At 33.7% G+C, this 26,275-nt stretch overlaps 1 protein-coding gene and 2 non-coding genes across 3 annotated transcripts; 2 read left to right on the top strand and 1 right to left on the bottom strand.

The window, feature by feature from the left end:
- The first annotated feature begins 12,064 nt into the window (after nt 1–12,064).
- emc (Basic helix-loop-helix domain-containing extra-macrochaetae) lies at nt 12,065–16,386 on the top strand. Its single transcript, XM_085187808.1, has 2 exons — nt 12,065–12,545; nt 15,140–16,386. Exons 1-2 carry the CDS (start codon nt 12,162–12,164, stop codon nt 15,182–15,184), a joined length of 429 nt encoding a protein of 142 aa, XP_085043934.1. The 5' UTR covers nt 12,065–12,161; the 3' UTR covers nt 15,185–16,386.
- Nucleotides 16,387–17,546: 1,160 nt separating this feature from the next.
- On the bottom strand, nt 17,547–17,619 carry TRNAR-ACG (transfer RNA arginine (anticodon ACG)). The gene has a single exon. It is a non-coding gene; the product is annotated as a tRNA-Arg (tRNA).
- Nucleotides 17,620–26,183: 8,564 nt separating this feature from the next.
- TRNAS-AGA (transfer RNA serine (anticodon AGA)) lies at nt 26,184–26,265 on the top strand. Its single transcript has one exon. It is a non-coding gene; the product is annotated as a tRNA-Ser (tRNA).
- The last annotated feature ends 10 nt before the right edge of the window (nt 26,266–26,275 follow it).

Raw genomic sequence — 26,275 nt, forward strand, 5'->3', positions numbered from 1 at the left:
TCTGTTCTTCATTTTCCGCCGAATTCTGGAGGCGTTGTGTAATTAGTGGTGGTACTTAACGTCGCGCACCGTGACACCAGAGTGAAGAAATTAAATATTTCAATTTCTCGAGTGGGAATTGAACCTACAATCTGTCGCTTTTACAGTCACCCTGTGCTACAAATGGTCTCTTTAATTGTTTAATATTTTTTTAAGAAATCTAAAAGGAAATAATAAAAAAACTTAGATAATACATTAAATTACATATAGTTTATGAAGACAACATGAAAGTTTAATACACTTCCATTATCCTCACAAAACAAGACACAGATATATGACAGTTAATTCTATAGAATTGTGTCCGTACATTGATAATAACAAAACGTACAGCCCTAATCAAGAGAGAGCCCCGCATTACACGGTATTACTGACCGGCTCCTTATAATCTTAATATCAGAGAGAAGATATTTTTCAAACTAAATTATGCAAATAATAAAAACCTCGCAACAAAGTCACCCTTTTCAAGTGCGCCATTTTTCATAACATTGTCGCGTCATTTCTCATTGCGTCAATCAAAGTTTTTAGTAGGGATGGCACTTATGAATTATTAAATAAAATTTCATATTTAAGCATTTATGTTATTATAATAAATAAACAAAAATAATAAGGGAAATTATTTCGTTTAAAAATGAAATAACAAAAATAAATAATGAATTTAATATAATTAATATGTTTTTAATTACTTTAATATATTATTCTTAATAAATACTTAAAAGCAACGAAAAATCTACATAAGTATATAGTAATTGTAGTTCATTTTTATCTGTGGTACTTGATACTAGCTTTTACTCGTATTTATATCAATCACGCATGACACATTTTAATTCTTTGACGTTACTCTGACCAAAGGTAGGTACGGTGAGTTACATCGAAACTATTAAAGTTATGTAATTCGAACCAGTAGTTCCTGACATTAGTGGGCTAAACCAAACAAACTCTTCAGCTTAATCATAAGTGTATATGTTTATAATATCGATGTATCAAAAAGATGCGTCAGATGCTATCTGTCTACTACCTTGATACTGTTTGTATCAACTATGTGCCTTATATAGTACCAAGAATATAATATTAATTTATTTTTTTATTTAATAAAGAAAATTTATGTAATAATTTTGTTTCACAACCTTAGTTAGCATTGTTTCATGAGCTGTTAACCGGAGTGTGAGCCAATGAATATATTTTATAGAGGCGTTTGACGAGTCCAGCTCCATTGTGGCAGACCATGTCGCGACCTGGAATCATTATACTTATACTCAACTTTATTTAAACTTTCAAAGTTCTATAATTTTTCAAGCATTTTTAAAACATAAACCAAACGCAATAAGACTCACAATCGTATATCAGCATCAGCAACAACATAAGCCAAAAGTCATCAAAATAATGTAGCTAACAAGAAGATGTACGGGTCGATAAGAGGAAGACAAAGGTGGATTTCATTCTTCTTGTCCGTTTCTTATGCAAATATTGATACAATGTAGGAATCATTAATCAGTCGAGATGCCAGGGGAGAGACCTGAATGTGTCCATGTGAAATGCTCACGTGCGCTCGTACTGTGAACCTGTCTGGTATCAAATATCATGTATCAATCAGGATTATTAATGTGATTCGCGCTTATATTGTAATTGTATAAATATATCTATTATAAACTGCTTTAAGGGAAGAAGCTCATAAGCTAAGTCTATTTTTAATAGGTAAAAATATTGAAGCTAATTGGAATCTGTCGTTTTTAATTAACTAAGCAAATTCTCAATGAGTGTGTGAATGAGTGATCTGTCGTAGCGCAGTGGCAGAAACGTTTGACTGTAAACGTGACAGTTGTGAGTTCGATCCCCACGTGGGAATGAATAGGGTCCCTTTGCCTACCTTGCTATATGGGGGGGACAGCTTCAAGCTGAAAATTGGAAGCTTGATTTTAATCTTTCATTTTTAATGAACTAAATAAATTCCAAATTAATGAAATGATTTTATTTCTTAAAATAATGTAATGTGTAAAGTATTTTTTTTTTATTTATTGGCGTAAGACGCTAAATAAATATTAAAAAGAAATTACTTGGAACATTTGTTACACACCTGTTAGTAGATAAGCGCTGCAATCTACGAAACAAGTCACAACATTTAGAAATATCAGTAAAAAAATGAGTCGCATATGCTTAGCAGATTTTTATTGCAAAGTTTTCTTATATTTAAAAAAAAATGTTCATAAACTTTTTAAGATTTTTATTAAACTAAAGAAAATTTAAGAAACATCTGTTACCTTGTAAATTATTTTCTATTCGTAACAAGTAATTGTTGCCGTTCTTCTTCTTCAAAGGTATTAAAAACAGATTATTTAGCTGAAAAAATTAAGGGTACATTTGTTGAGCTGTCTTTTAATTGTTGCGGTAGGATGAAAAATTTCTATCACGATCAGCGCATATCAAAACTGAGAAATAAATATATCGAAAAGAATAATTAATAACTAAATGAAATTTAAAATTTTATAATAATAAAAGTAAAATCTATACATTGCCAAAATATACTAATAAAATATCTCTCAGCTTCACACTGTATCCCGCACACAACACAGGCAAAGAGAACCTAGAGTTAAGACACTCCGTTCCCCACTTTCTGCCGTATTCTGGAGGCATTACGTGTTGAGTGGCAGAACTCAACGCCACGTTTTGCCTCGACACTAGAGCGAAGAAATGGAAATATAAACGTAAATAAATATTTCATTTCCTCGAGTGGGGATCGAACCCCCAACCACGTTGGCCTCATATATATCAAAATATCTCTCATGAACAAAAAACAATTATTTAACTACATGCAAAATACTAAATAATAGTCCTTCAAAGCCACACAAAGGCAAATTACTATTCTTATAACACTTTAATACAGGCGAGTATTACCAATAGGGCGGGCCGCCCTCGCCAAATGTGCGCTCAGCCCGATATAGCGAACAATCGTCACAACGCCGCCTTGTACTGCCGCCTGCCCTGACATGTGCCGCGCATATGAATGTGTAATCATCGATTTAAAAATGTTATAGGTACCTGGTGTTTTAATAGATACTTTGTAATTTATTATAGAAGTCCTTTAAATAATTTAAAATTTAAAATTTTGCGATCTATATGTACCTATGTATAATGATTCAGGCCAGTCGTGGCGCAAGGACACAAGGTGTGAATGTAAAATCGACTGGTTGTGGGGTCGATCCCCACTCGAAGAAATGAAATATTTACTTTAAATTTATATTTTCATTTTTTCGCTCTGGTGTCGAGGCAAAGCAAGAAAAATATTGTTTTTGACAAAGTACGCAGTATAAGACCTGGAGGAAACCCGATTATCTTCTTCGTACATCATAGATATTCCTCACTCCTATTATTAACGCGTTAAAGCAAGACACCGTGGCAAGGTAGGTATCTCACCAGCTCTTTCTCCAGAGTTTTCCAGAACGGGCACGATCTTTAGCGAAGAAGCCCTTATGACTTATTGATGAGCTACAAACTTTGACAATAATTACAATTAATGGTAGGTATTATTATTTATTTTATTTTTTTTATGGAAAAAGGGCAAGGCAAACGAGCGTTCGGGTCACCTGATGATGATCACCGCCGCCCACGACCCCGTGCAGCACCAGAGGAGCTACAGGTGCGTTGCTGGCTTTTGAGGTGGAGATAGACGCGCTTTTTGAAGGTACCCATATCGTACCGACCTGGAAACACTGCCGCGGGTATGCCATACCACAGTTCGGTGGCGCGTGAAAGGAAATAAAAGCTAGTATTAATTAAAGCTAGTAGTAGGCCTAGATGACAAGGTCTTCTATATAACATTTATTTATATTCTACATCTATATAATATTTATTTATATTTATCTAAATAATTATTAAAATTTTTTTAAATATTTTTACAGTGCCTTCAGACTTGCATAAATAATAATTGTTCAATAAAAAACCATAAATATCAACCTACATTTCAATATCTAAAGATTTATACGCCATAAAATAACGGTGATATTAAAAAACATTATTTTAAACAACCGGATTCCTTCTAATCCTGGGCGGAGCATCCTTAACACATAAGCATACACCTATAATAAAAAAATCAATACACGAACTCTTGTGAGAAAATTTTCTTACTGTTGTTTAAGACTGTACTAATCTACGATCTATAAAACGCCCATATCAGTAGTACGGGAGCATTTGGCGCGACGTACGGCAATAAAAGTGTTAGTGTTAGGGCGTTTGCATACGCAGCTGCTGCAGCTGACGATGTGAAAAGCCGCGCAATCAGTTTCACAGAGCCCTCGCCTAGGGGAGCTGACACCTTGTCCTGGTCAAGCTGTTAGATTTCTCCAGACTTTTGGTTTGAGCTGTGAACGTTTAGTAAAAACAAGTTATGTTATATTTGCTCTAAATGCTGTTATTACGTCCCCAAGTAGTACCGAATGACGTTGAAAATACAAAAATCTTAGATGTTCTACAAACTTATTATTAACGTCATATTACACATTTTAATAAAATAAATGATAAGATTGATAATAAATAAGGCCGTTGTTGGGTAGGGACATAAGCATGTGACTGTAACGCGACGGTCGTGGATTCGATACCCACGTGCTGAATGAATTATTATTTGTTATTTTTTTTTTTTGTCAAAGCAATAACGCGACGTTAAGTTCCGTCTACCAACACACAATGCATCGAAAATTTGGCGAAAGGTGAAAAACGATTTGTCTTAACACTAGGATCTTAACAAAAGTTTGAGAAACACTGCCAAATTTAAGAGAGTAAATTAACAACTAGAAGTGGCAGTTATTTGTTAACTGTGCTAAATTAATAAAAAATAAAGCACACATTACAAACAATACACCAGCATGCCACAAAATAGTACACAAAAATCATAACTACATACAAATATAATAGAAACCCTAAACAGATGCCTTACAGCCGCCGATAGGAAGAAGGACAATAAACAAATAGCGACGTCAACAATGGTTCCGTATCGCATCATCTACAATTAGGGCCGCGTATAATTGAAGGCAAAGTTTAAGGGCATTTCTTTCACCAAAAAGCTGACAATCATAAAACCCTTGTGACTCCAAAGTGAATCAAGATATCGGTCCCCGTTCACCACACCTGGTTTTCACCCCCTGGCCTATTTTGTATTCGCTTTGAGAAGTACTCCAAAATATTTATAATGCCTTTTAAAGCTCATTGATTTCGCGGATTGCGAATATTGTTTGCGGGGCCATTGTAACGTTATTATATTTTTTTATTGTATATTACTAATACGGGTAAATTTTTATTTTTTTGAACGGAATAAATAAAATATGTAGGTACTACTTATATTTTCAAGTGGTCAGTAATCGTTAAATCAATCTGTGGGAAGTAAGCGTTACTTAGAGCAAAGCCATTAAGAACGTATATAATTGAAGTTGAGTTATTTATAAGGTAAATATTTTATGTTAACTAAACATGAATTTTTCCTGTACTCTATACTAGTCTAAACTTTCTTTAAAAAACTTTTATATTAGTCTTCAGGTTTAAAAGTGCAGCAAAAAATTGTAAACTTTCACAAAGTAACTTGTGGCATTTTTGTTTGTTTTTTTCAGCCTCAAGCTGTATCTCGCTCATAGCAAAGGAGGCAGAAGGAACCTGGGAACCTAGTGCCTTACACTACGTTCCCATTAAGACACTTCCTATCTGAACCTTCCGCTGAATTCAGGAGACAATGCGTGTTGAGTGGCTGAACTCAATGCCGCTCTTTGAAGAAATGAAAATATACATTAAAATTAATCCGAGTCATTTTTGAACCCGAAACCTTAACATACATAAATACATACTTCTAACTAAGCAACAACGACATCATCCAAATGACATATACTTATTATTACAATGTAATAGCAGCCCCCATTGAAAATCTCTTTACGAATCATAATCCAATGTCCATTCGTACAGTCAACGAATGAGCAAAACAATTCATCTAATGGTCCTATAGTTCCTTTATCAGCACCGAGTTAAGTGCCCTCACAATAGAAGCAGCTCCCACGCGTGTCACAACACCCTAACCATCATATCTACCAATATAACAAGACCTTTGGTGGTTTAAACCACCCATATTTCACTGAGGAAGTAAAAATTCATGTATTTTATCAGGGATCGCGACAGTCTGGTTCGCTACGCTCGGGGTCACGAGCCCCTACATAATAATGATTCAATCCGCGTTGATCCCAAGCATTCATTTATTGTAACGATTGTGGGAAAATAAGCACAGTTTTTATTATAATAAATCTGTGGGAGTTTCGTTTTGCTTACGTAATATAACAATCTCTTTGTTCCAATTGTGTATGAACTGTTTTTGTAAATATTTAGATGACAATCTAGATACAGACAGTTCTAATAGACAAGATAAATAATACAAAAGAAAACTAATTTTCTGTGCAAATTAAAATATACAAACTTATGTTGTTATTTTCTTAATCATTTATATAATATTTGTTGGAATAAATATATTACTGTTTATATAAATAACATACATAAAAACACCTAATAACCAATTTTAAATTAAAACTACAATCACGTTTCTATATAAAAAAATCCACATATAATATCACTAATGACTAAGATCGAAATAAAATACGTAGTATAATAGCTTTTTGAAACTCACCCTCGCCCGTATAAGAAAATGTTAACAGTCGCGTGACCGCCACGTGACCTCCCCCACCACCTTCATTACGCGATTGCTAGGTATTTGTTCACTGCACGCGCACGCGAACGGACGTCTGCATTATTAAATGCCTTTTACGCTTATTGCAAATTAAACCCCCCCGCCTACATAGTAAGCATGTTATTAATCCTAGTCACGGTTTATCAAACTGTAATATCAAATTAGAAATCATTAATCATTAATTTTTGAATATAGAATGGTTGTTTTTTTTTTTATTTAATATAAAAAAACATGTAACAAAGATAATGACATCACTAACCGTAAATAATATGTTACCGCATTAATATTAATTTAGCGTAGGTATATTATAAACATCCATTTTGCATATTATGCATAGAGATTTTTCCCGGCGACATTTTGTCTAATCAGAGCGGGAAAATGAAAATAAAGTTTTTCAAAGATTCTTACAGTTGTTTCCCAATTTATATACTATAATATTCTCTTTGTCCGACAAAATATACATTGTCATAGTAAACATAGTGACAATCATAGGATAGGAACGAGAAATAAAGATAAGATTGTTACTCCAAGTTTTCGCCTCCAAAAAGTTAATAAATCTTTTATGGGTCTGAGCATACGTGTATATATTAAAATTCCGCAGTGTATTCTAGGTTTGCTACTTCCAACATTTAAAATATCAGTAAAAAAAAATCTGACAAGTAAAGCTTATTACACTGTTCAAGAATATTTAGAACATAAACATCTATGGAATTAATGTCTGATTAATGGAATGAGATATAGGATAGCTGCCAGCGAATGTAATAGATTGTACCATTGATTTTGAAAAGAGCAACTGTTGAGTTTCTTGCTGGCTCTTCTCAGCAGAACTGCCTTACGAACCGGTGGTACCTTTTTGTTCATATGTTCATTCGACGATTCAAAAGTGCTTATTATAAGTTTATTTGAATAAAGAATATTTTGAATTGAATTTGAATTTGAAAGCAAATCTCATTTTGCCACTTCACTACTTCGACCTCTTCTTCTTCTTCACATTCATCTTAACATAGCTATGAAAATAGTTTTCAGTTAGTGCTCTAATCGTTTCAGTACATACAAGTGTCATGAAAACCAATAATAAAGTTAATTATTTGTTTTTACTACAAATTATAATTTTATCATTCTACATGAATATAGCATAAATACACAACATATATATGTTTAATCTTATGAGGAAATACCCTTATTTCAAATGATGATAAAATAAAAGATAAAAACCGATAGGGCGCCCCGGTGAGGTGCGCGTGCGCAGACGTTCCAACCACTACAATTATCCCGACGACCTGTGACCTGGGCGGCTTCCCACGCCGAGCTGATCTTTATTCACACGAGAACCTAACCATTCCCATAAGAAATGAGAAAATTGGCTGTATAACTATTTTTATATATGAATACGTTTTAAAGTACTCATATAATTCACGCAATTCACAAGAATTTGATTTTCTTGTAAAATGTAATCTTGTGTAATTTGATTTTCTTGTAAAATATAATAAAAAATATAGAAATATCGTTACCTGAATCTAATAAAGTACAAATATATTTTATCATCTAAATGCTCATTCATAAGGAAAATAATATTGATAACACCATTGATAACGTTCAACCTATGTGTGTCTACATACATTTATGTATATCTTTAGATATATGTTACGTCTACCTCAGACTGTAATATAATATAGCAAAGAGAATAATACATAACAACATATATTGATCTATGTCGATCAAAGAGATTGTCTAAGTGCGTGCACCGTATTCGAACCCCAAACAATAGTAGATATGCGTCCACACACGCGCCGACACGTGCCGGAAAAGCGAGTAATGAGCCCGCACCTGCAAGCTACGAATTAAGGGATTTCTCGCGCTCTCCCGTGGGACCGGAGGGTGCATAGAACTGTTTACTCAGTCAATATCTAGTAATAACGGCAAACCAATATATGCTTTTACGGCTTCGTTCTAATTTATTTATGTTATTTATTTTATATGTTTTTGCAATTAATAGTACCAATTAAGAGCAGTACTGAAAATTGATTTAAACTTTATAAGAGACGAAATGAATTATGAAACAATATTTATTCTAAAACTTATTATCAAAACAGTTCCAAGCACCATTACTGGTTAAAATTGTTCTCGATTCAAGCTGTAGCGTGCAAATATTTTAATTACACGAAATGGTTTCTCATACAAATCAATTGTCTTATATTCCACTGTATTAGGAAATGAATGGATATCGGGTTCCCGATCGGGGTGGCTCGCAATGGGAGCGGCACGCGCCCGGCACTCCCACGCGGGGTAACGTAAGCACCCCGCCCCGTAGCTAATGCATAGGCCTTAATGAAACACGCTTAAGTACTGTATAAATGAATATTAAACGCCGTGTCTTTTTAATTTTAATGTAATTACACGTGATTCATACTTTGGTAAATTTTACTTTTATTTTACTTAAATTTTATTTTATATATCCGTATTTAAGTTTACAGACTACTACTAGTACCTAGTATTTTTTAAAATACATTTAATGTAAAGAATTATAATTTTTATAAATAACCTTCTTAAATAACTATGTACATAGGATGTTAAAATTAGTAATTTAATAAGTATCTTACGGTATTTAAACGAAAATATATTGTACTCTAACGCACTGAGCATTACGTACCTAAGGCACAGCTTACCTTAGTTTTTTGAAATGGAAAGTAAATTAATAGTTTTTGGCGTCCAAATCTAGTACCTAAGATATGACTAAAAGATTTAGCGTTTACCATTTTTAGTTAAGGTATTACGCATATTAAGTACTATGTGTTTTGTGTGTGTAAAAAATATAAATTGTTTTTTTTAGCTTTGCACTCTATCTCGTACATAGCAGGATAGGATAGAGGAAATCTGGGAATCTAGTATTAAGACCTTAAGTTTCCCATTAACACTAGGAGTGAACTCCTCACCTCTCTGAATTCTATAGGCATTGCGTGTTGAGTGAATGAAATGGAACCCAGAACCGCCTCGTTTGCATTAAAGCACCTGCGTCATGACGGCCTCAACCTCGGCCGACGGATTTTCAGATTTATTCTTTCATTCTTATTTATATTTTATATATGTATTTCATACACAAAACATGACTTTAATAACTATTTCCGTTGGCATTACATCCTATACCTATAATACATTTTACGATTTCACACTTAAAAATTTAGAGAGCCACCATAAACATTTACACCTGCAAGAACAAAAATCACGACGAAATCGTATTGTCTTTCGCCCATATATAAAAAAAAAACACTTTACAAAAATGTCTTTAAAACTTGTTGAGGTGTTTATGTCGTTCTAACTTTTTGCGTATTGTCTCTAAATCTGACAAAGGATGATACCTGTACCTGTACTCTTAGAACAATATTCCATAGGAAATTGGACTGCAAGGTGCTTCTATGCGAGATTAAAGAGACAAAGTGCCCGAACGTGAGTGGACAATAATGAAATGTCTGTCTGTGAACAATTTTAATTTCTTTGGTAGCCGTGAAAACACGTTTTGGACACGGGAACGAAATTATCAAGATAACATTATTTTACCTGACCATTCGACTCACAGAAAAAATATTTATTATACTTACATAATTGCTAGAATACTTTCGTTTTCAGCTTTACGCTGTATCCTGGATATAGCAGGGTAGGCAGAGGGAAACTAGTGTTGAGACACTCTGTTCCCCATGTTAAAATTCATAAAATATACAAAAATATATGACATTAATTCAAACGACTTTTCGTCTATTGGTGTCTTTGGTCCAAAGTTTTTAGACACCTTTAGTTCAAAAAGAACTCTATGCTATACACACATCTTTTAATCTACTCCTTATCCTTTTTATAATAATTAAGAAAGCTATTCTATAATTAATTGCAAAATAAACTAAAAAAATATCAATCATTAACATAATTGAACCCCTATTAGGAACCTATTAAACGTCGACAAAGTAATTTCTCAAATAGCATATTTACCATCAAATAACGGCGACTGATTCAAATAAAGCAATTTACTACCTGAGTTCCTCACTCGGATCCAAGGTGACTTTTTGCTGTTTTTTTTTTACATTCTCTGTTATTACATTTCGAATCTTTTTGTGTGGCCGTCCGAAATGGCCTAACGCTTTAACTAAATGCCTTCTTATTATATAAATAAATGTTTCGGTTGTCCATCCGTATACCTAATTTACAAAATATAAATAGAGTTCTAACTTATTATTATTTTTTCCTGAAACAACGTATTTCTTTATGTTTATGCATGTCTCGCATTTTGTCATACATATTTCTGTTTTGATTTTCACTCATTTTCATTAATTAGAGACATATGCCATATTATAAATGAACTTTAAAGATATGAGACAAACAGGATTCATCTTGACTTCAAGTCCAATTCCTGTAAATTCTATAATATTATACAATAATATCCATATTCTTCACTAGAAATTTGATTTAATTTAAGTTTTACAACATATTGTTTCAGTAGTCACGCATTTATGATTTAAACGATCGATTTTACCTGATTTACCTTGGGTGGGTACCAGCCTCCGAACCTGTCGGCGCGTCAAGTGGATGCCGTCACGTACGGCTATTGTTCGACGTTGACCCCCCTCCTTCCTTTTTCCACATTTTTCAAATCGCCCTTCTCACAGCCTGCACCTTCTAAGACCACTGGACCTTATAGTGAATGTTCAGACGCATAATGTTGACCATAAAATATAATTTCCTTGATTAAACAACAATAGGGAACCAATGATGTAGAGCTATTGAATGTACATTATACAATCTCTACAATTACAAGTTTATTCCTGTATATACCTTTTTTTTTTCATTTATTCATATTTACAAATTATTTATATTCGCTAAAAATAACAACACAAATCTACGACTCCATGAAAAATATCTTTTATTTTACTACTGTAACTGATATTTTATGAGTTAATTTTAAGCTCTTATTAAAAATTAATTAGGATTACATCAATAACTATAAACAACCACCTTTGCTGTTTATTTCATGGTAATTATATAAAATTAAAACATATATCTTTGTAAAGGTCTCATGTAAACAGCTAGATATTTAGCCAACCTACATTAGTCATGAGAAGAAGAAATAAATGCAAAACAAATGAAATGAAGTCTCAAAACAAACAGGACAAAGTGCGTGCCTCGAGCGCAACGGCCTTTACCAGGGCCGCCCAGCGCAGCGCGCGCCGCACCGCGCCGCCGCCATGGGAAAATCAGGCTTCGCCGCCCCCTCTGCGTATTGGCTCGCCCCGGCCCGCCCCGCGCCCCACCCGCGCCCATAAATACCACGTCGCACCGCTCATCTCCTCATTCCTCGCTCGCAACCCGTGTAGCACGCGTCACGCGCCGCGACTCGCTTACTAGTTAGTGCTCGTGTTAAGTGTCTCTTACGATGAAAGCCATAACGGCGGTGTGCGCAACCGGAGCGTCCGTACCGGCAATCGCCAGCGGACGGGTGCAGAGGCACCGGGACGGAGAAAATGCTGAAATTCAGATGTACCTCTCCAAATTACAAGACTTGGTGCCGTTTATGCCAAAGAATAGGCGGATCTCAAAACTGGAAGTGATCCAGCACGTCATTGATTACATCTGCGATCTACAGTCGGCATTGGAAAATCATCCTGCTGTGGGCCAGTTCGAAGCGGAGGCCGCCCTGGCGCCTGCATGCGCATCACCGCCCAGGCCACGTCGCCGGCCTCTTGGACCTCGCCCAGCACCCAATACCATTCTGCCTGCTGATAGAACTCTATCTACAACACATCACTCTAATCACATGGTGAGTAATAAATTTTGAATCAAATTCCGACCTTATGATTTCTCTGAATTATAATTCAAAATAAACATCGATCTTTAAATTAATTACTTCATAGAATATACTAGCATAGGTAGCATTGCATGAAAAGTTAATGAAATCAGTTGTGTCAATGTATTTGCGCGCGCGCACCTGCGTGTTTCGCAAGCGCGGGAAGGTAAAAGTGGAGATGCTGAGAGTTTCACAATTCACGTCACAGAATAAATTACTGCTTAAATAGATTTTTAGGCACATTTGAAATACATTCAATTTATGTTCGGTTTACCAAAATTTTTATGGTTCATACATATATAAATTGGACATTTTTAAAAATCCTGACTGCAACAAACTATAGTAGAATGGGTAAATATGAAGTTACAATCTAGACCGCTGTTCACGCGAGCGTGACGGCTGTTTTGAATTTCAGCCTTGAAGCGCGGCCACCTGCGCCGGCGCCGCGTAAACGACCGTGTACTGACACACAATCTGAATATTCAAGACATTCATGCTGCCTCATTTAGCATTCCTATTGACACCTGCGTGTGATTACTCTATACCCATACCCATGCCAGTATGTAATTATCGTTAAGTCTCTATCGGTCGAGGATTAGATCAGCACTGCTATAAATGCATCACATTTGTGAGCCGAGCGTTACCGGACGGCAGGTGCATCTCGCAGGATTTATACGAGCGCCTTGTGTCTACAAGCACCGCGATGCTTGCTCGTTAATACTGGTAGAGCCGCGTAAATTTTAATCACTGCCAGTTGTTAGATCCCGGGAAAATGTTCAAAACAAACGTGATTTAAGAGAGGCAAAGCGTTGTATAAAATTTATAGCAATGACTAGCAAATTTAGTACGCCCAGACTGAAATACAGAATAATTTTAATAAAATAGAAAGAATTCTAGATTTATTTATGTAAAGATTATAACTAGAAATAAATTACCATAAACATCTATTTTAGACTTATTTGAAGCAAAACCTCATAGGAAATCGTCAACAATACCGCATTACATGAACTTTGTGATATTTACTAATACGCCTACACTCTGCAGGAACTGTTGGAATGTTGTGTAATTTAACGACATTCCTGAATATTAATGTAGAATATACAAACTTTAAAGGACATAGAAGTCTCAACATAACTCGTCGCAACCATTGATTGAGTCGGATAGATCCATTTTAAAAAAGAAAATGATAAAAAATCAGCCTCGAGGTGATCGTGCTGGAATTCTCGACTTGAACGTGAGTGTCGTGAGGCGGCATTTTACTTCGCTATCGCGAGAAACATCGTCCGCCGAGCCGCACTGTGTGCTACAAACCTCGGTCACGAGCATACAGCACGGCAACTATCATAAGATGCGACCGTAAATTGTTCTCGCAGCTGCCTGCCCTCCGGCTCCCACGGCCGCTATACTTACAATCAAGATAGATCCTGCTATCTGTACTATATACTTGTACATATCACTTAAATTTTACTTGCTATTTGCGTAATTTATATATAGTAGTACTATTGCAGTACTTAGTATTTTATTATCAACAGCGACTAAAAAGTAAAATATTGTATTAAATAGGGCTCGTCTCCAATTATATCAATATATATGATAAGGCATGAGGTTTTGTACCTACATAAATTCCCGTCCAGTCCACAATCAGTGCTCGCGGCCGCGACGCCTGACACCATCACTAATGAACCGCCAGGTGCCCGCGCCCGCGCCCACGCCGGCTCGTCTTATATCTTTGTCTCTGCGCACTCTGCGTATAAATTGTTCACGTGAAAGTTTTACGAGCACCTCAACGCTTCTTCGAACTAATAAATCGGCGTTGCCGGCGACGAGTAGACAATGCAAGTCCATCGCGAAATGTCTTGGCAAGCCTCTCGTCCCGGTCCGTCCGCACACGTGCAGTCGAGCAATGATTTCGCCGATCGCTCGGATTCCATCGACGATCGATCGAGGGCATTGTGCGGGTAACGGTCGTTCACAGCTGCGTGTGCGCACACGTGACGGCGCCGGCGGCAGATAGCTAGCTAAATAAATGCAATGTACCTATTCATTACACGACCGACAATGCTCCTCTCATAAAGGGATTTCACGTGTTCGCTCTCGCAAAGTCCCAATCCGTTCGGGACATGTGCGCTCTCCCTTTGGTATGTCTGTAAATAGGGTATGGCCACGTGCGGCCGTTCAGCTGTATCGCGGATGTGCGCGGACGGGAAGCAGTAATCTAACACACACTCCAACTTGGATACCCTAAAGAAAACGTTGCAATTACTTCAGTTGCAACCGTGACCGCTAACAGTTCTGGGAAATCACCGTTTATTGATGTAGTCCTGATGAAACTACTTGCACCATAAGCTATTTGACCAGACGTTAATGAATTAAAACATCACCGAAACATATGCGGTGACAGATGGCCGGACGAGGGTGGGATGCGTATGTGCCACCCGATATATTAGTAACAATTGCCAATTAAAGTCAATTACTTAGCCGGTGATAATTACATGATATACTTTAATATCAACGTAAAAAAATGTATTTAAACCTTGTTGACTAACGAAATTCTCTATTTGTTACAGACTCCTGAAAAGCAAGATCAACCAGACAGGCCCACGTCGTGCTAGGTGATCTTTAGGGTTAAGGACAGTTGTATTAATGGTGAATATCAAATATACCTCGAGATGCAAGGGCTGCGCTCCGTAGGACACGAGCCTGGTACGAGTAGGTGCCTCTGCACCTGGAGCCTCCTGCATCAGTTCCAGTGAACTTCATCTCACGATGATATCCTATGCACGATCTCGTTAAGATCAATTATTTAATTATTTGGTGGCATTACGCTAAAGACTAAGCATTGCAATGCAACCGGCCGCCACGCCGCGCGCCGTCGGCGGGTGACGCGTGACGGCTTGTTTTGTTATACTTACTGTTAATGTAAAAAGCTTTATTAGTTATTAATTTAGTTTGATGTACGTAATGGTGTTTGTAAATAAATAATTATGTTGGGTAATTTGCGAGATCTAGGAGTTTTTCCAAATTATTTTCACAAAAATTTATAATTTCTTTTTTAAACATATTATGTATGCACTTCCTACGACGTGAGTATTTATAACAAAAAAAAATACATTTATTATTTTCTCTTAGGCTCTTAGTTTTAAAACGATGCTTCCATTTTATATCAAAGAAGTGAATCAATTGAAAGTTGATTTGCCTATATAATTTTATTTTTAAGTTAAAAATTCATAAGTGTGATTGATTATGCATGGCGATTTTGTTGCTCTTATAGATTATTTTAATAATATTATTGTAAGTACTCAACGCAATAATTTCTCTTTATTAATTTATAAAAATGCGTTTAGTACAAATAAATGTAAATATTGAATGTAAAAAAAGTTTTAAATATATATAAAAAAAATTAGCAAAAATTTGAACCATTTATGATTTATATTGAATATAAGGTGAAAATGCTTTAATTATCTTATTAAATAATTCTTTTAATGGTGTATTATGATTTTGAACAGACTGTTATAGTTTTAGTTATTGGAGAGGTAGCAGTAGTGGTGGTCAAACTGTATCGTTAAAATATATTTAATATATATGTAAAGAATGAAGTAATAAGTAACATTTGCCTAATTTAACATCTGTGACATTAATATGAAAAATATTGTACTATTTCTTAATTGATACTTTTTGGCAACTAATGTAAAAACCTCGTCGCAAATTAAAGTATTGTCAACATGTTTAAATTTAATGTTTCTCCCTTCCACACGCACTGATTTTTGTATAACTACTGATAGAACAAAGATAATAAAATAATATTACTACATTATTCTTGGCTTTTATTGAATACAATCGTCAACAGAATAAATAAATGTAGAGTCTCCCAAAAAAGTTTAAAAACAAAAATTATATTAAAATTAATAGCAAAAATAACAAATTCTCTAACATATTCGATTGAATATGTTAGATTAAAAAATGTTACGCAGAATACAAAAAAATATATAAAAAACGTTCAAATACTATTTTTGATAATTATATTCTTGGGTAAAAATCTGTATATTATAAAAGTATTTATTTACTTACACAGCCAAAACTGCGGGACAGAACCAAAATTTGGTATACAGAATCTTTAGGGAGTGTACGCTACGCTACGTACTAAGTAAGGATTCCCTAAGGATTCCTTCGATATAAATGGATAATTTAAATATAACTGCAACAAAAACAAAAACAAATAATTAATAAATAGAAAATTAACATACATTTGATAATGACATATAAAATGAACAAATATTCTATCTGTTCTTTTTTTATTTTATAAGGCACGCATTTGTATTTAAACTTTTTGGATATAAACCTACATAATAATAGATAACGTACTTTTATAAGTAAATACATATCTATTAATTAAACTCTCGACTATTCTCTTAAATTTAAAATTTAATGGCGCTAACTTTGGCGGAATGAGAGAAACATTGTCTCCCTGTGTCTACCCTGTGGGATACAGAAGTGTTGAAGATGAAGTAGAATTTTAGTTTTAACTTAAAGAACTGGCTCTCCGTTCTCCACTTTTTTTAGATAATATTGGCATTATTAAAAAAAAACCTAGAAAAAGTCATGTTAACGGATGTAAGCATCACGCGATTACATCACAGCCAATTATCACGCCAGCACAATATTTGATCAGCTGCGCGTGTTAAACTTTGGTAATTTGAATCGTCAATCAAAAATATACCTTAACAAAGGTTACTATGGCAGTTGTTTGAAAAATATTAAAATTAACTTTACAACAAAGTAATTTATGTCTTATTCGTATAGATATAGATATCATTTTGAGATGGTCCGTAAGTTGCGTCGGGTTCTGCTTGTTCGCCAAACATTACTTCAATGTAGTCGCTATTGAACAGTTAATTAACTATCTATTGTAATTGTATACCTTCTTGGTGTTTAATATGTGATTTGCAATAATAAAAGAATAAAAAAAACCGATTGCGACCCTGCCAGGATTCGAACCTGGAATCTTCTGATCCGTAGTCAGACGCGTTATCCGTTGCGCCACAGGGCCTGTGTGCATTGCAGTAAATAGTTAATTCTCATAAGAACTTCATAATTTTTATTTATAAAAACATTTTTGTTTTTCAATTGAATATTTTAATTGAACGTTGTGCTTAAGTATTTGAACATAATGAAAAATAAATATTTCTTTTAAAATAATTGTTTCCTTTTTTTTTAAATCTAAACACTATTACTAGTGACCATTAGCGCCATTAAGAATATTGAAGGGCAAATAATATGTTTGTAAGATCTTTTCCGAAAATCGAAATAAAAATACAGAATATAGAGCGATCTATTTATTATGTCCCTTTTACATATACGAAAAATTCTTAAATCATTCAAATAATAATTATAAAGTAGGGAACAGAGTGTTTTAACACTAAGTACCCTTTGCCTAACCTGCCGTGTACGGGATACAATGTGAAACTGAAAATAACTATGTTATATATATTTATTGAAAAATAATCTAGTAAATACATAACAGTATCTATAGTTTTAGTTTAGTTGCCTGTTAGTATATTAGAATTTGGATCTCGTACTGATAAGCTATCGCTGATAACACTAATGCGATTACACAGGTGTGCTCGCCGACCTCGCCGACCTACAACCAGTACAATTAGTACACTTAACATATATACATAAAAATATGTTATTTTCTATGTAGTGTTCTTTTACGCATTCAAATAAATTAGTTACAGGCATTGGACTCCGGTACGTAGCTTAATGTCTGAAAATAAGGACAGAGCACGGCGTTGAGTTCTGAGAATCAACACGCGAACTTTTCACCTATATAAATAATACTTAATACAAGCTTTTTCTTGTTGTAAAGTATCATTTTATTTTTAATTTGGCAACATACATAATAGAGTTCTTGAACTGATTTTTCATGATTTTCTATTTGTAATATTTAATTATTTATAAAATACTTAATTTACAGCTTTTATTGGGAATAGTTGTTCGTAGGTACAGGAACTCTACATAATAAAATTGATTACTATAAATAACAAATGTAACACAAGTGCTTATCGACAAATTGTATTAATATGCCTTGAGTCAACCTTATTTAATAGTAAACAGGTTTTACCGTATAAATTTATTATATAAGCAAAATATTTGCATAAAATTTTCTGTTTTTGACTAATAGATTTGACAATGCAAAAAACTCTTTTTCATGAATAAAAATATTTAAAAAAACAGTTTTACACTGTATTCAGTGCAAAACAGGGTAGGCAAAGGGAACCTATTGTACCCCATTTTCCGCCGAATTTGTTCAACGGTTTTCTAGATTATGTGATTATAAGAATAAGGTTTTTATTTTTAAGAAAATATTTACATTACTATGTGTAATATATGTACTTGTATAATACTAGCAGTCTACTAGAACATGCAATGGCTTCGCCCGCTTAAATTTATTGTTATATTATAGCCAAATTATAATGTTCTTAGATAAATGGATGAACTATTTTTTGTAAAGTTTCGTCTAAATGTGCTTAGTAGTTTTAGCCTTGAACTGGTAGAAACATCCACCCTCACAAACCTTCTCATTTATATTAGTAAGATTCTTTGAAATTAAATTTACATTACGTTTTCAAATATATATTTTTACTATTATCTTACAGTATAAGTAAATAATTATGTATTTGTGACATGTATTTAACATGACAATAACAAATTTAATAGAAATATCAGTATACGTGTACGTATTTTGTCATACGGATATATCATTTATTAGTGTTATCACTTTAATCATAGGTTCTAAGATATGGCGGTGCGACAGGTGGGCCGTCAGGTGTTTGCACTTGCTGGGTGTGAGCGCACCGACTCTGATAAGAATATTGATAGCGTCCTGAAGCACTAATCTAATAGCGTTTACTGTGAAAAAAATACTTATAATTACCGTTTTCTTATAAATGTTGTTTTTAATAAATATATCCATAGGTACATTTAAATCTTATCTCGGTCCTAATAAATATTATATATGGCTGTTGTTTAATGTTATAAAATATAGTATGCAGATATGTAATCTTTGGAATTTAGAGTGGTAGGCTTAAAAAGTCTAATTACACAAGATTTTGTTCACAACTTTCCTTTCATTTTTAACAATAAATACATTCGGGTATGTGTGGGCATGATAGCTTTACTTTGTATCCCACACATAACTGGGTAGGCAGAGGGAACCTAGGATTAAGTTACACTTCCCTAACGCACTTTCCTCTGCTGCTCTTTACTTATTTATTTTCATATAAATAAATAAGTGAATAAATATTTATATATAGCTTTAGAACCATGGACATTTTACAATAAGTACTGCAAAACATAATATGTATGCGTCACAACTGAATACAGTATAAAAACACGTAGAGCACAGAATAGTGTCTAAATGGCGTCCAGCAAAATCATGATTGATTTTCTTACAAAGTGAATAACGAACATAGCAAGTAGCCCTGTGGTTATACATTAACAACAAAACAAGACATTTCATGACACCGAGCGTGTACACTATAACTTATAGACTACTAGTGGACCCGCACGCGGCTACGCCCGCTTGAACTATATGAATATTAATTAAATATATTTATGAAATTATTTTCAGTTTTCAATAGATTAGCGTTAAGCAAGCTCATTGTGGGTGAAGTTTTCTAACAACAAACTTTGCAAATCGTTGCTTAGCAACGGTTGTTATAAACATGGCGGAATAAATTGCATGTCAAATTAATAAGTATTTTAATATATTGGTATATATCGAAAATATTAGAAATATGAGAAAAAAAAGTATCCTATGTTCATCCCGAGGCCCTCAAGAGTCTCTGTATGAGTATTTTATTTGATTGCGTAAAAGACAGACAGACAGACAGAGTTATTTTCGAATTTATAATATAGGTATGGATATTTAAAACATTTAATACGTAAAAGGAACCTTATTGCTTTAGCAATAAATACTTATAAGAACTCAAATAGAGACTTAGGTTTATATTAATTACAGCTACTGATTACAACGAAAGGTATAACCTGACAACAGTTATTTTAAACAAAGATACTGTTGTTACCCATTACACACTAAGAATTAGTGATTGTCTATTCTTAGAGCAGTTTTTAGTTTATTTGCCTTCTCGCATCCTATATGATCGACGTCTGACATACTAATGTCAGGGTAGGAATGAAAAACAAAAAATATATTATGATAAAATTCGTGTGGCTTTTGTGGTTCATTTTTGACAATGTCTTACAGCTATTGTATACTATTTTAATTTTGAAACAGTTTTGCAATGTTAAAAAATATATTGTATTATTTTTGAATTTTAATATGTTTTATCGGTATTTATATTAATTAATTAATATGAAATAAAAATGTCGTTATTTATAATATATAAATTCTTTGAAAAACATCAATTACATTTTGTTTCGACGTGTGATCTTTAATAGTTTAATTTTAACAATATTTTTATATTATACAAAATAACTAAAATTTTATATAGATATTTAGTTATAATTAGAGTCTATTTAAGATTGTAAATCGCAAATATAATACCACGTTGGCTGCCAGGTGGACGTACTAAATACGCACTTAACGCACTGTGACAACGCAAACAAAACATTAGCCCCAATAAAGTGATTAATGATACACTTCAATTGTTGTACAAATACACATTTTCTTTTATAGTATCTGATAACATTTCCTTATCGATTAAGTATATTTCTGTGAATTGATTGTACTACGCAGGTAATGTGAGTATTAATATATTCTTAGGAGCGATTTTTTAAGACACTCTATTCCTCACTTTTTGTCGAATTTTAGAGACATTGAATGTTGAATGGCGAAGCTTTAAGGGCATTGCGTTTTGCGAGGTCGTCGTGGAGCAGCGACACAAAAGTGTACTGTAAGTAGGATGGTTGTGGATTCGCTTCTCATGAATGGAGAATCAATTATTGTTTATTAATATTTTTATTTTTTCGCTCTGGTAAAGGCAAAGGAATCAATATTTAAATAATTTTAAATTGTACGTTGCAAAATAGGTTAATGTCAGTTATTTAGACAGTCACTATAGATTCAAATTTCAATCGTAAATATTTTTCTGATGTGGTTAAATTATATATCGTTGATTTCTGCAATCCAGTAAACAATGTTTTTAGCAAAGTTAAGTACTAAATGAAGAATATTCTACCACAAAAAATACTCTTTGCATAATTAGCAAACATGGAAGTTGTGTTAGAAAATAAATAATATTATTTTTGTCAACGAAGAACTCATAAAAATATCGTCGTCGTTTATAGAAAGGAATTTGATACTTTGGTATTTCTTATTTCATGATATAGCGTTAACTCCAAATTACTATGAAATATTCTTTATATTCACAATATATAAAAAAATCAGCTTCACGCAGCAGTACGGTAGCGCGGTAGGTAGTGTTAAGACACTACGTTTCCCATTTATAATATATAATTCAAACAAATATGCATGTGAACATAAGTTGCGACATGTTACAACTTGAACTTTCATTTGGGGCCTGTCAGACTCGTTAACCTTTCACGAAACTCTACTCCTCTCTATTATTTGTTCTTTAATAGCTTTACTGTGAACTTTGTGTGTGAATAATAAAATATTTAGAGCCGGTGACTTTTTGAATTTCTAATTCAATAATGGTAATCATTTAAGTACTTAGAAAAATATTTAAAACATTGATAGAATATATAATAAACTTTGACATAAACTAACTTCTTATAATGTGCACCTTTGTATAAAATTGAATTAAATATAGTATAAAAAATATTTTTAAACAATTGACTGAAATTATTTAACCAGAATATTTTTTTAAAAAAATTCTAAAATTGAAATCTATTATGTATTTTATATTGTTTTATACCTAAACCCTTCCAAACTAACGTATGCACCCTCGAATTACTATTTAATATTCAATAACCATAAGAAACGTACACTCAGAAGTCAAAACTACTATTATATTCACGCGGAGGTCGGGAGTGAAACGTTACATTTTAAATATTCAAAGAGTGTAAAGGGCAGCGCGCATATTTCCCTTGGGCTCGAGTGCGTCCAGCTTACGACTGGCTTAAAGGTTTTATGTATAACTATATATCTATTATTTTTATGTATAACTATATATAATTGTATCGCATAATTACATAGTTCGGACTAATTAGGACTTCGTAGTAGTAGGTTCTATTACATGTGACTACAATGCCTAATACATTCTAATATTTAGTGGAAATTAGGGAAATAGTCAAAATAGAGTAAACTACCCTACCGCTAGGTAGCCAATTTAAAGTCATATTAGTGAAGTAGGAAATGTCTAATTGTAAACACGATAGTTTTGGGTTAAATCCCCACTTGGAGGAAAATCTGATTTCTCCGCCCTGGCAAAATAGTTGGCAAATCGGGTGGAAAGCGGAGAACATTTCTTGACATCACTTTATCGTCAGTAGGTTCTCTTTACCTGTCTGTTCTATGCAGGATTAAATATGACGCTATAAATTAGAAGTAAAAATGTTATACTAAATTGTTTAGTAATCTTTGTTATAGTCATAATATTCACATATATAAATCAACAATAACAATAATTCAATGATTGTTATTTCTATAACTTAATAATTTATTATATTTTTATTTTTTGCATGAACTGGTCGCATGTAACAGAGTAGGCTGAGTGAGCCTAATGTTAAGCTAATTGAAAATTAAAATATTGATTATTTCATTTTCTCAAGCGGAAATCGAACCCACAAACTGTCGCATTTACATTAACACGCTTGTGCCTATATAATGTACCCAAAAATAATACAAAACCAATCACCAATTTGTCTGAAATTTAAAAAACACAATCACGTGTAAGCCTTTCTATAGTTACGTAAATATCACTTACGTAAAACAAAGTAAGTATTGAACGAGGTAACAATATAGTACCTACGTGTACGCTGCATAGGTACCTACGTGTACGCTGTAGGTACCTAGTGTACGCGTTACGTCGGTCTGTTCGTGTTTACAGTTAGCCGAACATTGTTGTGCTACAACCACAACAATGGCGGTGATGTGATGTTGCAATATGGGTAATGGATTTTGTAATAAATTTTATTTATAGAATCAAAAATCACGCAAGCTTCACGCTGTATCCCGCACACAGCAGGGTAGGCAGAGGGAACCTAGTGTTAAGACACTCCGTTCCCCACTTTCTGCCGACTTCTGGAGGCATTGCGTGATGAGTGGCAGAACACAACGCCGTTTTGCCTCGTCACCAGAGCGATGAAATGGAAATATAAATGTAAATAAATATTTCACCAACCCTAAAGACGATAAATAGAAGAAGCAAAAAGTTTTTATAGAGTCTGTAAGAGGATTTAGACGTTCATTATCATTTTTAAAAACATAGAGAAAAAGTTGATGAAAAAATGAAAATATGGAATATTTCATTTCCTCGAGTGAGAATCGAACCCATAACCTATCACGTTTACACTCACGCGCCGTACCAGATACACAATATAAAAGAATTTCAATGAAATTAAAGTATTATATATACATTTACATATACTAGTATATGTAGAGCCGTCCTCGTGCAGCGGAAGTGGTGCCCCAGTCACCTCGTGCATTGTATGCGAAATAAAGATACCTAATGTTATCTATAGTGTGTGGACTATTTTTAGTTGCTAATGAGCAGAGACGATGAGACTAGGAACGGAATTGTATTGACAAATGCAGTTTGTCATAATAAGTTAATACAATAATATCCTATATCTTATAAAACAAAGTCGCTTTTCGTGTCTGTCTGTTGTTTCTAACTCTTCTTCTTCTAAACCACCCAACGGATTTTTATGCGGTTTTTACCATTAGGTCGAGTATTTTTCAGGGGAGGTTTATATATAGTTTATTATTTGTACATTCTTATGTAAATTAATATAAATACGATAAATGTGTATAAAGTCCTACCCGTTGAGACACTTTCGCGCATGCGCTGCTTTAATGGTAAGTACTACATGAAAATAATGTACTGGAGTATTGTTCCTCTTATAAGATCTACAAAAAAGTCCGCGAGAGCATATTCGTATCTTTTAAGAATAACGTGTAGTGATCATATTTCTGTCTAAAAATAGTAATTTCAATATATTTTTTATTTTGAGGGATATTTCTCCATAATGGTATTAATCCTTATCCTTTAAAATACTTTATTAAATTTCTACGTTAAACGAAGATAAAATTTGCTTTTTAAACTATTTCGAAATTGCGAATAGTTTTAGAGAAAAACGCTTTTAATTATTGAAATATCACGCCCTTCACACATCAGTTGTATCGAGTCAAGTTTCACTTATCCCTTACTCTCAGCATATAAGTAAGTATATTAATTACGTTGGCCATTTAATGTAGATCAAAACTGTCTTTTCTGTTTTTCATTTTAATAAGTACTTTAGAAGTTGTTACAATATCAAAAAATCCTTGCTGCGAAACGCGCCTCGCGACCTTATGCTTATACAAGCGAGTCCGCCGCGCCCGCCTGCCTTACACGCATCGGTGGTTCAGTGGTAGAATGCTCGCCTGCCACGCGGGCAGCCCGGGTTCAATTCCCGGCCGATGCATTCTATTTAATTTTCATCACAGGCAGCCACGTAGTGCTTGCTTTTCATCAGGGACAGAATACCCTCTTCAGCATTAACCACAAGCTCGAAAAAAAAAACCCGCCTGCCTCAATAGCAACGAAGAGTTAGATGCGTTTGCACGTATTGGATAATTCGAGTTGAATGTATTATTTAATGTCATTTAACTATCTAAAAATAATAATTTAAATATATTTTAATAAGTACTTGAAAAGATTAGTATCACAGATATAAAATTACGGTACCTACTAAAAAATCCTTGCTGTGTAAAACAATTGGAAAATCCTTATTGAAACTACGAAAATGCGGGTTGCATTTGGGTCTAATTAATATTCACATTATCTTAAGTGCTTTGCAAACATACATTATATGAATAATCCAGTAGTAAAAGCGGGCGAAGCCGCAATAGGGTCGCTAGTAATTATATAGAACCTATGGTAATACTTTTTTTTTTTAATTGAAGTGTATGTCTATTACATATTTCAAAATAGCTATGTTCTTTCAAGTGCATATAGTTATATATAAAAAAAACTATTTTCCGTACATATACACGGTAAATAAATAAATAATCGCATAGCACACGCAGGCGAAGCCGCGAACGAGCCGCTAATATTGCCTATAATTATATTATACGTACAATTTTATAAAAATAAATTAAAACTTCATCAATAAACAATTTCATGCAAAGTAAACAGAAACGAAGTAAAATATTAAATAATCTTTTTGCAAATTTGAAATAAAAATAATGTTAATAATGTTTTACAAAACAATGCTCACTTAACGTGGTGGTAAGCTAAGGCAATTAAGCGTAAATAAATATCCAAAGTGATAAACACAAGAAAAATAATATTAATAAAGTAATAAAAAAATAAATAATATATTACATTATTATTCTCTACAAGTGATATTTCATACAAGTATATAAACTGGTTATAATATAAGCGACAAAAAACATAAAGCCATTTCAGTTCTCATCACGAAGCAGTCGTGGCCGAGCGGTTAAGGCGTCTGACTAGAAATCAGATTCCCTCTGGGAGCGTAGGTTCGAATCCTACCGACTGCGGACTTTTTTT

The sequence above is a fragment of the Heliconius melpomene genome, chromosome 7 (assembly GCF_056956725.1).
Source record: "Heliconius melpomene rosina isolate 202511_hmr_F chromosome 7, ASM5695672v1, whole genome shotgun sequence".
NCBI classification, from domain to species: Eukaryota; Metazoa; Arthropoda; class Insecta; order Lepidoptera; family Nymphalidae; genus Heliconius; species Heliconius melpomene.